General features: G+C 40.6%; 1 protein-coding gene and 1 pseudogene across 1 annotated transcript; both read right to left on the bottom strand.

Annotated features, from left to right (window-relative positions):
• Nucleotides 1-139: 139 nt before the first annotated feature.
• On the bottom strand, nt 140-3,312 carry LOC108752095 (annotated as a pseudogene).
• Nucleotides 3,313-7,007: 3,695 nt separating this feature from the next.
• LOC108752096 lies at nt 7,008-12,287 on the bottom strand. The gene has a single exon (XM_018492710.1). It carries the CDS (start codon nt 12,285-12,287, stop codon nt 7,008-7,010), a length of 5,280 nt encoding a protein of 1,759 aa, XP_018348212.1.
• Nucleotides 12,288-15,054: the final 2,767 nt, after the last annotated feature.

The raw sequence follows: 15,054 nt of genomic DNA on the forward strand, positions 1-15,054 counted from the left end.
ATATATATACAATAAAAAATTACATTTTAATTCTATTTTTTTATTCCACTGATGAGTAAAGAAAAAATGATTTGTTTCCAAAAACTCATAGCCTCGTTAATAATTTTTATTACATACTGTTCATAATCGATGCAAAATACTACAATATTCTGTGACACTTCAAAGTCATCTGTTTGGCCATACAAAAAAATCCTTTTTTCACTTTTTGTATAAACATTTTCAAGCGTCTTCCATATTTCATAGCATCGGTATCTTTAATTTTACATGAACCAATAATTTGTTCCGTTAAAGAACCATGGCTTGTTTTGCAGTGGGCTATTTCCTATATGCGTGATGCTGTTATTCGTCCATACCTTAATTCTTTCCATAAAATGGATTCACTCTGATTAATTGTGTTTTTTGCCACTTTTTTACATGCTTTCGTTGTCATTTTAATGCTTGCAAAATTGATGACAGTGTTAACATTTTTAAATGTGAATGCGTTTGAATATTTTAGCAAAAGAGGGTGAATCGATAAATCTTTGTGTGATTCTGCGCATAAAAAATGCCTTGAAAGTTAACAATTAAAGTTTTTCTTTTCCATTTCTTTTAAAACAGTTTGCAGAACTGTATTATTATCTGGAAGATCTGGACTTCTTCGATGACAGTAAATCTGTAACTTTCATATTTTTAACATTAGCATCTACTTGTGCCAATCACTTATTTCAATAACAAACCGTTGCTGTCGGTGCAGATTCGCTCCAGTGATAAATCCACATTAAAAAAGCAATGGCATGTTTACATCTAGAAAATCATATGTAGGCTGCTGGAAAAGTTTCTGCAATATAACACATCGGTCAATAAGTCCCCGGTCTGACACATAGAGAGCGCCACTAACACAAAAAGTACATAGTGGTTCGAAAGAACAGACCCTTTTAGGCGTACTGTCAAATGTATATGTCATTCGGATCATTATTGTGTGAGTTATTGAAGCTTTAGTGACGCTAATTTGGTTATTTTCATAACAATGGAAAAAAAGGAATTTCGTGTGCTCATTAAACACTGCTTTTTGATGGGAAAAAACACCGTTGAGGCAAAACAGTGGTTGGACAAACATTATGGCACCTCTGCCCCAGGCAAATCAACAATTATCGACTAGTATGCTGATTTTAAACGCGGTCGTACGGACACCGACGATGCACACCGCTCTGGTCGCCCAAATGAGGCAGTTGTCCCCGAAAAAATCAAGCAGGTCCATAAATTGGTTTTGTCCGACCGTAAATTAAAGCTGGATGATATTGCTGACATCGTAAAGATATCCAAGGGAAGTGTTTTTACCATTTTACACGATCATTTGTCGATGCGGAAGCTGTGTTCGAAGTGGGTGCCGCGTTTGCTCACTGTGGATCAAATGCACCGTGTCACAAGTCGATGGCAACGATGGTTAAATTGAACGAGTTGGGCTTCCAGCTGCTCCCGCACCCACCGTATTCGCCAGATTTGGCCCCCAGCGACTATTTCCTATTCGCTGAGCTCAAAAAAATGCTCGCTGGGAAGAAATTTCGATCGGATGAGGAGGTCATCGCCGAAACTGATGCGTATTTTGAGGGTCAGCCAAAATCGTTCTACAAAACCGGCATCGAACGTTTGGAAAGGCGTTGGACTGATTGTATTGCCTTAAAAGGAAACTATATTGATGAATAAATTCGAATTTTTATGTAACACTTGTGTTTTCTTTGCTAGACCGGGGACTTATTGACCGATGTGTTAGTACTTCCAGTGGCGCCAACGTTCTGCTACTATCATATCCGTAAAATTAGACGTTTTTAACCTATAATTCAATTGACAGTTTGTACCCAAGCCAACTAGTTTTGTTTGCATAGTATTTTAAAAGAAGTTATTTTGTAAGAAAATGGAAATTTCGCGTGAAAATTTTCGAGCAATGATTTTTTACGATTACAATTGTAATCTAACTCCGAAACAATGCATCAATCGACTTCATTTGGCTTTTGGGGATGAAGCACCATCCAATAGGACTGTTTATAATTGGTTGTCGAATTGGTTTGTCGAATTCCAGCGTGGACGTATCTTTCTTAGTGATGAATTCCGTGAAGGTCGTCCATCCACGTTTGTTGTTGCCACTAATGTTGATGCTGTGCGTGAAATTATTGAGCGAGACCGGCATAATATTTATATCGCGAGATTCAGGCATCCTTAGACATTTACATGAAAGCAATATATATGATTTTGCATGATCACTTGAGCGTACGCAAACTTTGCAGTCGTTGGATCCCACACAATTTGACCGAAGCTCAAAAACAGGCTCGTGTTAAATGGAGCAAAGAAATGCTCAAGAAATTCAACCGAGGTCGGTCAAATTTGGTCTACAATATCGTTACTGGGGACGAAACATGGATCTATTCGTATGAGCTCAAAAGTAAACAAAACAATCCACTGTTTGGGTATTTCAAAATGAAACGAAACCAACAAAAGTTGTTCGTTCACGTAGTGCTGCCAAGCAAATGATTGCTTGTTTCTTCGGTTATACCGTGACAACCGTGGCTTTAGAGGATCGAAGGACTGTAAATACTGATTGGTATACAACAATTTGTTTGCCAGAAGTCATAAATGAATTGCGTAGAACAAACCGAAATCATCGCATCATCCTTCATCATGACAACGCTAGCTGTCACACAGCACGTCAAACCGTTGATTTTTTATCCAGTAATAATTGATGACTCATTGTCCGTATTCACCTGATTTATCACCTAATGACTTCTTTTTATTCCTAAACATTAAAAATAAGATGCGTGTTGAGCGATTTGAGTCGCCTGAAGCAGCTGTTGAAACATTTCGTTCATTAATTTTTGAGGTTACAGCCTTAGAAAAAATGCTTCGAAAATTGGTTCGAGCATGTGCAAAAATTTATCGATCTTAAGGGCGAATACTTCGAAAAACAATAAAGCTATTTACCGAATTTTACATGTTTTTTTTCATATTGTTTGCAGAAACTTTTCCAGCAGCCTACGTACAATTTTTATATTAATCTTAATTTACTCTTCTTCTTAGCCATTAATTTATAATTTACTGCTGAAGCTGCACAGTCTTGGCATTGAACACATTCGACTTTTTCAGTTTCTTCGTTAACTATCATTGAGACAGTGTACATCTTATTTCTGACTTTATGCTCTGGACAAACTTTTACACAGATTTGGCACAAGTTTCTTTCTCTACACTTAATTTAACATATCTCATCGCCGAATCACCATAGTTTTCATCTTTGGCTCTATATACCGAACACATAAGGTTTGTTCGCGTCGTATGCTCTGACATGCTCTAAAATGCTTCCACTATAGCATTTACTCATTCTAACACGCTCGTTGAAATGAGTAAAAGTTATAACAGGGGCACTTTTGAGCACATTGGAGTTTATCTTTGGAGAGAGAGAGAAATAGATAAAACGCAATTTACAATTTTCCATGAAACAGGAAATTTTTAATTCCAATAGATATTCAATTAAATGACAGGATTATATCGTTTTCTAACTCGATCAAATATTTGGGATTGATTATGGATTCAGGTCTAAAATGGAGAGATCACTTGGTCGAACTCAAGCGTAAGACAACAAAATTTTTTAATATTCTTAAATAGATTTCTGGCTCTTCATGGGGCATTGGCCCAATGATGACTATTATGTTTATTAATACGATTATTTTGACTCAATGTGAATGGGGTTCTTTATCATTTGTCAGTGCGTCGAAGATATACAATACATTAAACAAATAAATAATATACTATGTAGAGCTTATAAATTGGCTTCCTAGATCTTCGGCAAATCGCATATGCTGGAAATTCTCTGGTCAGAATCTTTTTGAAACGGGATTGCGCACATTATCGATCGGACATGGCAGTATTTCCCAATCGGACATAGACGCGATCGAACACAGACTCGATTGAATACGGACCCAATCAAACACGGACTCGATCGGATTCACAGCGTTGCATTAGAACATGGATTCGATTGCACACAGACCCGATTGCACACAGATCCGATTGCGCACAGATCCAATTGCACACCGATCCGATTGCGCATGGACCCGATTACGCACCGACCCAATTGCGCACGGATCCGATTGCGCACAACCCAATTGCACATTGACTATTCTTATATGTCCCACTGTCTTCATGGATTAGAAATATTCCAAGCGGATACTGTCTACGTTGTAGCTTCTAGGCGATTAGGCCCTAAGCGGGTAGGATATGTTATTATTTTTTTATTCAGGGCGGCGTAACTTGGCTTCGCGACTATTGAACCGATAAGTACTAGTCTATACATCTCACTGCCTACATGACAGATTTTCTAATCTCAACAACAGTACAATTATAGAGGTTGTGCGCCTCTTTGCAGAGGAGGGGAGGAAGGGTGAGAGTCGCTTCGCGTGGATATATATATATACATTTATTTATGTTTTTTCATCATTTACTAATATTTTCCCCCTTTTTACGATCGCTATTGCGTCTGATTAAGTCTGTGTGCAATCAGGTCGGTGGGCAATCGAGTCCATGTGCAATCGGGTCGGTGCGCAATCGGGTCCGTGTCCTAATGCAGTGGAGTATCCGGGAAGAAAGCTGAAATCGAAAATATGGTTGCGCATTCTGATATTATCTTTCTAGCTGAAACATGTATTAAGGGGGACCACGATTTCCGCACTTGCGGCTTTTGACTGCATCCGTGTTGACGCGAATATAGCAGACAAAAGAGGTATGCTTGTCTTTATTCGCAATCTCATTGCCTATTCCACCTTGGATCTTTCATCCAACCTGGACCTTACTATGGACACTCGATATTCGGCTCTCTCTTAACAACTCTTACCTCGTCATCATCGATGCTTACAGACACCCTAATTTATCTGCCTCGCGTAGAGCAATCTCTTACCTTACATCTTTCATCGGGACTAATGATTCAGCCATTCTTCTCGGCAAGAATTAATTTAATGCCCATCGTCTTTTATGGGAAACCCCTCGAACGAATACCACCGGACGCTCTTTGCGAGGGTATTGACGACCAGCATTTGATTATTCTCAACCCCATATTCACGCCTACTTTCATTCCTCCTCAGAAATCCGTCCACCATTGATTTAGTTGGCTTCTCCCAGCATCGTTTCTTTATGCAACACACGTATTTCCTCTGATCTTTGCGGAAGTAATCATCACTCTATCAAGATCTCGGTCAATTGTTTAATTAAATCTATCAATATTTTCTCTTACAAGCTCAATCTTACCTCATCTCAATGGTCTGAGATTAAATAGTATCTTAACGACAATGCCCACACTATTTTTCAGTCCATCAACTCTATTGAGCCTAACAATCCTCTCACTCAATATGATACTTTCTTCGAACTGATTTCTAATAGCTTCGAAAGGTTCTCGCACTCTAATTCAACATAGAATCGTCCCTGCTTTTTCAATCACTCATCTCACACTAACAGGGGCCTTCCGCTGGCCCCTTGGTGGATGCTGAAGTGTACTACGGCTGTAAATGTCCGCAGCAGAGCCCTTAAAACTTTCAAGCAGATTCCCACATGGGACAATTACGTGTGCTATCTCTCTGAGATGGGTCAACGTCGGCGTATTCTGCGCAAAGCTAAACGTAGCGGCTGGAAGAAATACTATCAATCACCACCACCTAACATCTACTCCGGAAATATGGGGCATGCTTAAACGCTTCCGTAACTGTCGCCTTATTCTCTCCAACTCCAATGTTCTTAATAATAAAATTGATTTCATTTCACCATATTGCCGGAATTCTTTTTTTCGTCTTATTGGATGAGTTGTTCTGCTCTATTCCTTTATTAATCTTTTTCTTAGGTAAAGAAACCTCTAAGCTTTCATTAATTAAGCTGATTAGAAAAGAATATCTGATGAGCAAACATGAGATTTAAGAAAATCGATAGAATTAAAGGAGTAAATATTAGCCTCCTAGAATTCATTGAATTTAGATTAATCTGCCTTCTTTAAGTTGAATTTATTTTGAGATTTTGGAATATTCCGCCACGACGTCTAAAAAAATAGAGATGGATAGTGGCCATACTCCTCCAGTTATCAGATTCAATCACCCAATCACAGTCGAGAGTTAACGATGCTGACACGATAGTCAGATCAATACAAGATCCAGTGTAGTTAGGTCCTGAAATATGAGTATGATTACCATTGTTCATAATAATGAAATCCTCCTGATCAGTAAAGTTGTAAATAATATTTCAATTCTGGCAATTATATATATGACTACTACTCTATGAGCCATGATATGTGTTGAACGCAGAAATCAAGAGGCATCGATAAGTCGCACTAATGCGGGATGCCTATGGCGTTCCGAGAATTGCCTGGTCCGTGATGACGTACCTGCGTAGATCACTACTACGACTAATCGCGATTATTAAGCACGAAAGGTGGATGAAAGAATGTCAAAATATTTCAATCGAGAACACTTTATTTTCTTCATTCATTCCACAAACCACGCACTACAAAAGAGACTAACGTAATGCGGTAGAACGCGCTCGAGAGAAGCGTACACGACGCAATACAAAAGACTACCGAAAATCGGTAGAACGCGCTCGAGAGAAGCGTACACGCTCCTTCGACAGTGGCAGCTAGACTCTTCCCCGCATCCACGGAAACGAAGCACGAAGTCGAGCCCGATCACGAGGCGTTATGTGGGCAATCACGCGGTCTCCTAATGGCGAAACGTAAATATATACACGAGTGAAGACTATTATTGAATACCTACATATTCGGCGACAACGGTATCTCGAAAACACTTACAATCTGCGTGGCCAACCAAGGCTAATATGTTTCGAAATCCAAACATTCCGCTCGCCTCGCTTTCATTTAAAGCGAAATATCCTTATACATCTACTTGTACAAACAGTTTATATTAATTATTACATAAGCGTAGCTAATAACATAATAATAAGGCATTTGCCGCCCGCCATGCAAAGGGCGCGTACCTTAAAAATTAACACTTAAGTTAACGCTTAATGTTAGTTGTCGAGATAGTCCCGCCCGCCGTGGGACTATCGTCCATCGCATTAACCGGAAGAGGGCACAATTTATGGATGGACCGCAAAAACGACGAGGATGCGCTCTTTATTTCGCAGACGCGGACTAATCCGTCCTTACCAGGAATGCATTTGGTAATTCTACCTAATGCCCAACGCGAGGGCGGTAAGTTGTCATTCTTAATAAGGACGAGGTCTCCGACCCTAAAATTCGGATGGGCTAATCGCCATTTAGAACGCTTTTGTAGAGTGTTTATATAATCTAATTGCCACACCTTCCAGAAGCGATCTCGCATGCGTTGGACGAGATGATAACGCTTCAGACTAGTGGAAATGGCCGAAGGAATATAAGGTTCAGGCAATGACAGAAGTGGAGCACCGACTAAAAAATGACCCGGGGTCAAATAACTCAAATCATCACAGTCGTTTGAGAAACCGGCGATAGGACGCGAGTTAACGCATGCCTCGATTTGACATAATAATGTTTCTAATTCCGAAATCGTTAGCGTGTGAGTTCCTACGATGCGACGAAGATGGTACTTTATGGATTTTACTCCGGCCTCCCACATTCCTCCAAAATGGGGCGAAGAGGGCGGAATAAAGCGCCATTCTATTTCGTACTCCAACATCTTAGCTTCCACAGCCGGATTTCGTAGAGCCGAACGAAATTTTTTAGCTAATTCGGCTTGACCCCCTTGGAAATTGGTGCCATTATCGCTTAAAAGCTGGGCAGGAACCCCACGCCGTGAGATGAAGCGACGAAAAGCATCAAGAAATGCGTTAGTCGTAAGGTCATGTACCAACTCTATATGTATTGCACGTGTAGTCATACAAACGAAGACTGCGATATACATTTTCCTCGAGTGATGTCCTCTACCAGGCAGTGCCCTGGCCAATAGAGGCCCAGCGTAATCGATACCCACACTGCAAAATGGACGCTCACAACGAAACCGTATGGAGGGAAGGGGTGCCATCTGTTGTTGACCTAAGTTCGCCCTATATCTCGTGCAAATCACACAATTATTAATGACCGAACGTATAATTAACTTGGACCTAATAATCCACGACTCTTCACGTAAAAGGCGCGCGGTTAATGCATTGTTACCGTGCAAGGAGCGAAGGTGAGCGTGCCGAACCAGGAGAACCACTAATGGACAATTAGCCAGGATGATCGGAAATTTTTGTTTAAAATTCAGTGGAGAATGCTGCAATCGTCCTTGCATGCGAATAATCCCTTCCTTATCCAAATAGGGATTCATAGTTGCCAAAACACTAGAGCGGGGAAGCTTTTCACCCCTTTTTAGAAGTTCCAGTTCCTTTTCAAAGGTCTGAGATTGCATATATTTAATCCAAAGGTTCTTGGCATGGGTTTTCCAAGTAAGGGGACTGATCTCCTTGCCGTCTTGTCGGCGAAGTCGAGAAATAAATCGTAAAACTAAGCTTGTAACTCGAATTAGTTTACCCCAATCAGAAAACCGAGAAGCTAACTCCCAATCCTGACTACAAGTTACGTGTACGCTCTTTTTGCAATTTTCCAATTCAATAATTTCCTCATTTCCGGATGGTTCCAGAGATGGCCAGTCTCCCGAGACGAGCCAGGGAGGGCCATGCCACCAAAGAGTATTATTTATCAAATCGGAAGCGCGTAGCCCACGAGAAGCTAGATCCGCTGGATTATCTTCGGACGGAACATGGCGCCACTGAACTGTAGGACATCGACATTGAATGGCCGATACTCTATTTGCCACAAAAGTTTTCCAATTTGATGGAGGGCTTCGGATCCACGCAAGGGCTACGGTGGAGTCTGACCACGCATACATCGGAATATCACAATTCAAGCGTAAAGCGGAAGCAACCCACTTTAAAAGTCGTGATAATAATTCCGCCGCGTTTAGTTCGAGCCGCGGAATGGACAAAATTTTAAGTGGAGCCACCTTGGTTTTGCTGGTGAGAAGAAATGTTTCGCTTGTTCCCTCTCGAACCACTCGCAAGTAGATCACTCCAGCATAGGCCTTCTTTGAGGCATCGGCAAAACCGTGAAGCTCGACGTGGCATGTAACGGTGCAGATTTGGAGCCAGCGGGGCAAATGAGCTTGCGCTAAATTTTGCAAATCCTCACAGAATGAGAGACAATCATGGAAGATTGGATCAGGCAACTTACTATCCCAAGCAATTGATAGTGTCCAAATTTGTTGCATTAATATTTTACCTGCAACAATGACCGGAGCTAACCACCCTAAGGGATCATAGCATTTTGCAAGAAATGATAAAAAGGTTCTTTTATTAAGACACTGAGGAATTTCAGGATCAACGCGAAAGGCAAAAACATCACGAGCGGGATCCCAATAAATTCCTAGAACCTTTACATAGGAGTCCTCTTGAAGTGCTATGTTTTGAGAATTCTCAATTAAATTACTCGGTAAATCTGCCAATAACTCAGGAGCATTGGAGGTCCACTTATGCAAAGAAAAGGCTCCACGACCAAATAAGGAAATGAGCTGATTTCTTAGTTCCCGGCAACCGTTAATCGATGAACATCCGAAAAAGGTGTCATCCATAAAGGTATTCTCGATGACAATGGCACTCGCCAATGGATAGTTAGCTTTTTCGTCATCCGCAAGCTGAATTAAGGTCCGCTGAGCTAGGTAAGGAGCAGAGGTGGTTCCATATGTTACTGTTAGCAACCGATAAGATGTCACTTCATGGGTCGAGGGAGATCGATGCAAGACTAATTGAAATTTAGTATCTTCCTCTCGTATTCGAATTTGCCGAAACATCTTTGTAATATCGGCGGAGCAGACAAATTTATGTTGACGCCAACGTAATATAATGGCCGGTAAATCCTGCTGTAATTTAGGGCCCACAAGGAGGGTAGAGTTCAGAGACTTACCAATATCCGTTCTAGCCGACGCGTTAAATACGACTCGTACCTTTGTAGACGAGCTCGACGGTTTTATAACGGGATGATGAGGTATATAATAAACTTCCTCACCCTGCGAAGAGGGGGCATACGGACACATATGACCGAGTTGCTCATATTCGTTTAAAAAATTAGAATACTCGGCTTTTAACTCCGGATCGCGATCCAGCCGGCGCTCCATTCTGATGAACAGGGCTTGTGCCACTTTTAAGGAATTTCCAAGATTCAGAGGAGGAGGGGTTTTAAAAGGTAACGCGACCGTAAACCTTCCGTCTTGATCACGGGTCGTGGTTTCGACAAACAACCTTTCGCAATAATTTTCCTCCTCCGTTAAATGCGTTTGATGGGGAATTTCTTCCACTTCCCAAAAGCGTTCTACAGCTCGAATTAAATCATTATTAAAGGTGACGTGTAACGACGTCACGGAAACGTGATGACTAGCGGCTGCGTCCTCTATAGGACCCCGTAATAACCATCCAAATACCGAACGGATAGCTGAAGGTCCACCCGGGAACTTAAATCGATCAGCGTAAACTAGTTTATCATAACAATCAACACCAAGTATCAAGTCAATTGGATGATTACCACATGGATCAGGATCGGCTAACTGCAATTGACTTAGCTGTGGCCAATGACTCGACTTTACATACCGACGTGGTGCATAACTAGATAGTTTTGGTAAAATTAATACTTCTACAAAGATAGGATCACCCGTGTAATCCGGCGGTAACACCTGAATTCGAGCTGCATGTTTGACCACTCCGGAGACAGTGGCGCCGACCCCGGAAATCGACGCCGAACACTCCGAGCGAGGTACCCGCAATAGTTGAGAGCCCCTCTCGGAAAGTAACGAACACTCCGATCCCGAATCAATTATGGCTCGTAAACATTGTTCGTTTCCCGCAGTTGTGCGCACTCGCACCCACGCAGTAGCAATTAGAGCGGCTCTATTTAATTGAGAATTCAAGCAACCCGAATGCGCGGTAGAAAATGTAGGTGCATTGGGATTTAATTTAGGCGTCATCACAGAACTGCACTCAGATGCAGTTTTATCTATTAGATTATTGCGAGCATCCAACTGCGGCTGCGCAAGTGCTTCATGTAACAATGAATTATGCCTCTTCTTACAATTAGTACAGCTACTTCTACGCTTGCAGGTCGACGGAATGTGACCTTTACTAAGGCAATTGAAGCAAAGACGTTGCGATTTAACGAAATCTAGGCGGCCCGCTGCAGTTAAGGATTTAAACTTTGAGCAACTTGCAACCGAATGTGCTTGGGAACATAAGTAACATGTTAGTGAAGCCGTACTTACATGAGTTGTAAGCTTCGATTCAACGTTCTTGCTTTTACCGCCCTTAGATAAAGGTACGTCGGAAGACAATGTAATGCCCGATTTAGCTTGTGCGACCGATAACGCATGAACCTTATTTTTTAAAAAGATTTCTAGCTCATGATACGCGGGAAAATTATCTCGTTTACCAATCGATTCCTCCCAATGTTTACGTATTTGAGGATCGACTCGAAGCAGAGTCATTACCACCAAAATAGAATCTGCAGTAAACTGCCCAATATTTTCTAACGACATGACAATTTCTCTAGTCTGCGCGATCAAGGACTCTAAAGCAGAAGCATTTTCTCCCGAAACAGGTTTTAATTTAAGCATTCGAAAAATCAGAGAAAATGTCATAATTTGAATGTCCTGGTAATGATCCGAAATAATTTTCCACGCGGTTGTAAAATTAGCATCTGTAACAGCGATATTTTTTATCAACGCCAAGGCTGAACCAGAGAGGCTGGTTTTTAAATAATATAATTTTTGTACATTTGTTAAGGTAGTCTCACGTAATACAAGCGCTTCAAACAGGTCCTTGAACTGAGTCCAGTCTTTATAATCACCATCGAACATGGGAAGCGTAATTTTCTCTAAGTTGCATCGCTGCGGAGTGGGCTGAAATGCACTGGTAGTGGTGGAGAATGAAGTAGATGAGATTGCGGCCAACTTGTCCTGCAGGCTTGTCAAGAAGTCGATCACCTCCAAATATCGTGATTCGGCGATGCCAAATTCATCAGCACTAATATAATGAGTCACCTCATCGTCTGTTTGGATTATAAGGTCATTGTGAATCTTACGACAATTTTCAAAAAATGTTCCCATCGACTGGAGTTTCCTTTCAATCGTCGTTGGCGACGGAGAAGTGGGCAATTTATTCACAGATGCACACATGCGGTAGAAAGAATCCAAATTTGACCTTTGCACATTCAACAGTGGATTAATTGCACCCTGCGTTCTAGTCCGAGGACCTTTCGACTTGTCAGTCTCTTCCATATCTCCCAATTAAATTCCAACTCCTAAGTCAGCTTACGGTTCCGTTTCTCCACTGCAATACAATGCTGTATATGGTTAGGCTGATTTTCCTTCCGGTCGTCAACACGAATGGAGAATGGTTGGCACACAGTCACGCGGTGTCGCTAAACTGCCAGCAAAGGGTGGGGCTGTACACGGTCATCTACGAAGCGATTCGAATTTATGATATATCTATTCACGCTTCTTGAAAATTCGATGACGTCACGAGCTTGCTTTCGTGAACGGAAACGGCGGGTAGCGTCCGACGCGATTCCTTTTTATAAAGCAGCCAACGCTATTGCACACGTGGCATTATAGCAATTAATCCCCTTTTCCAATATTTTTTATCGCAGATTAGATAGGATTAATCATCACGTGATCCGGCTCGAAGGACCAAATGTTGAACGCAGAAATCAAGAGGCATCGATAAGTCGCACTAATGCGGGATGCCTATGGCGTTCCGAGAATTGCCTGGTCCGTGATGACATACCTGCGTAGATCACTACTACGACTAATCGCGATTATTAAGCACGAAAGGTGGATGAAAGAATGTCAAAATATTTCAATCGAGAACACTTTATTTTCTTCATTCATTCCACAAACCACGCACTACAAAAGAGACTAACGTAATGCGGTAGAACGCGCTCGAGAGAAGCGTACACGACGCAATACAAAAGACTACCGAAAATCGGTAGAACGCGCTCGAGAAAAGCGTACACGCTCCTTCGACAGTGGCAGCTAGACTCTTCCCCGCATCCACGGAAACGAAGCACGGAGTCGAGCCCGATCACGAGGCGTTATGTGGGCAATCACGCGGTCTCCTAATGGCGAAACGTAAATATATACACGAGTGAAGACTATTATTGAATACCTACATATTCGGCGACAACGGTATCTCGAAAACACTTACAATCTGCGTGGCCAACCAAGGCTAATATGTTTCGAAATCCAAACAATATGCATTTAAGTCACCCCCAATGAGGAATTTGTCTCCCAGTTTCTTTACTGATTTTAGAAAAGTCTACCACTCATCAGCGATGTTATTTTTCGCAAATGATCGATGATACTAAAGTGATACATTCATTAGAAGTAGATATTGAGATGACCTCTGTTTCAATAGCCTTAGGATTAAAATCTAATGTAATAGAATCGAAAATCAAATCTTTGTTAACCAAAAATGCTATTCTTCCCCCTCTATCAGTTAATCTATCAAAACGGACAGTTTTAGAATCATTGATATGGAAATGAATCTGGTCCGTTTTAAACTAGTCGGACTCAACTAGCATGATGATATTTTAATCAGTGGCAAACCTTTCCAGTTCGTAAGTTTTTCCTCTCAGACCTCTACAATTCCACTGAAGAATTTTAAATTAACTAATTTGACTATTCATACTTAACACTTTAGTTAGACTATTTCTTCGTAGAAAAATTTGTTTGAGATTTGATTTTTCTTTAGACGGTTTTAGATAAGTCTTAAAAGATTTCTTAAGATTAGGAAATTCCCTACTAAGGGATTTTTTTAATTCGCTGTTACTTGACTTGAATTCGGATGAATTCGTTAAATCCTTGAGGATTGGACGAAAGTTCTGGAACTAATTTTCTTGCAAAGTAGGAGCTTCTTTATCCAATGGACAACTTTGATTTTCAATTTCTTCATTGGTGATCTTCTAGAGTATTTCTTACATCTTTTAGTATGGCCAGTCCATTTGAAGATGGAATTAGATCTCTATTATCAATAAAATGTTCGCTGTTTGCACTTTGAAATTTATAAAACTGGTTAACTGAAGATTGATTGTGAGATTGATTGGAGGTTCTTTGCTTAATAGATTGGCACTGATTTTTCTGACCCTTGATAACTTCGTTATAAGGAGTAAATAACTTCTCCTTTAAAAAAGAAAACTCTTCTGTCCTCGAGCTAAAGGTTTTCTTGAAAACTATTTTACACTAGCTTCCTCGCGTCCCCCATAATCATGTTTTCGAAAGCCATTAATCTTTTAATCTCGTACTCCTTGCAATATACAATACACTCCTTATTCGTAGAGGTGTGGTTCTTGCAGTTAACGCATTTAGGGGAGTATATAGCGCAATTTTCGTTATGCTTTAGTTCACCATATATACTATATTTAGCATTACTTTTACAGTTAGTGCTTGAGTGACCAAAACCTAAAACAGTTGTAACAAATAGTTGGAAGTAACATATAAGGTTCCACCTCAATCTTGATTTGTGTAAAAATACTTCTTTCGGTAATTTTTGATCTGAAAAGGTGATCACAACGGATTTACTAGGGATCCATTTGGGATCGTTCTCTTGCCTATTTGGATCTCTATTTCTTTTGTTAAATCTTTAAGAACTTTAAACTCCGAAATTAGAGATTCCTGGATTCCTTCTTCAGAAATGTCTTCATCGGTATCTTTAACTAAACCTCTTCTTAATAGTCTGTTACTGGGGATGAAAGCTTTCTAGCCATTATCTTCAAAAGTTGTTTCCTTTACTAACAGGTTAGCTTCGTGTAAGTTTGATAATTTGATTGACCTCTATTTTAAATTTAGATTTGCTGCATATATAATTTATGCTGTTAAACTTTTTGTACATCAATTTTCCTACTTTAAATAGACTCAATCTATTAGCTCGATTGGAATTATTATTCTCCAACAAAGCAGCCGGTTGTACCCATACCATGTACAGGCCTTCGTTGTCATTTTGATAATAAGATGTAATAAGCTTGATCGGCGTCGTTGACTTTTCTGC

Source organism: Trachymyrmex septentrionalis, unplaced genomic scaffold (genome assembly GCF_001594115.1).
Source record: "Trachymyrmex septentrionalis isolate Tsep2-gDNA-1 unplaced genomic scaffold, Tsep1.0 scaffold54, whole genome shotgun sequence".
Classification (NCBI taxonomy): domain Eukaryota; kingdom Metazoa; phylum Arthropoda; class Insecta; order Hymenoptera; family Formicidae; genus Trachymyrmex; species Trachymyrmex septentrionalis.

Bases quoted from the DNA above. Each gene is read 5' to 3' on its own strand.
- LOC108752096 (XM_018492710.1), bottom strand. From the start codon at position 12,287: ATGGAAGAGACTGACAAGTCGAAAGGTCCTCGGACTAGAACGCAGGGT.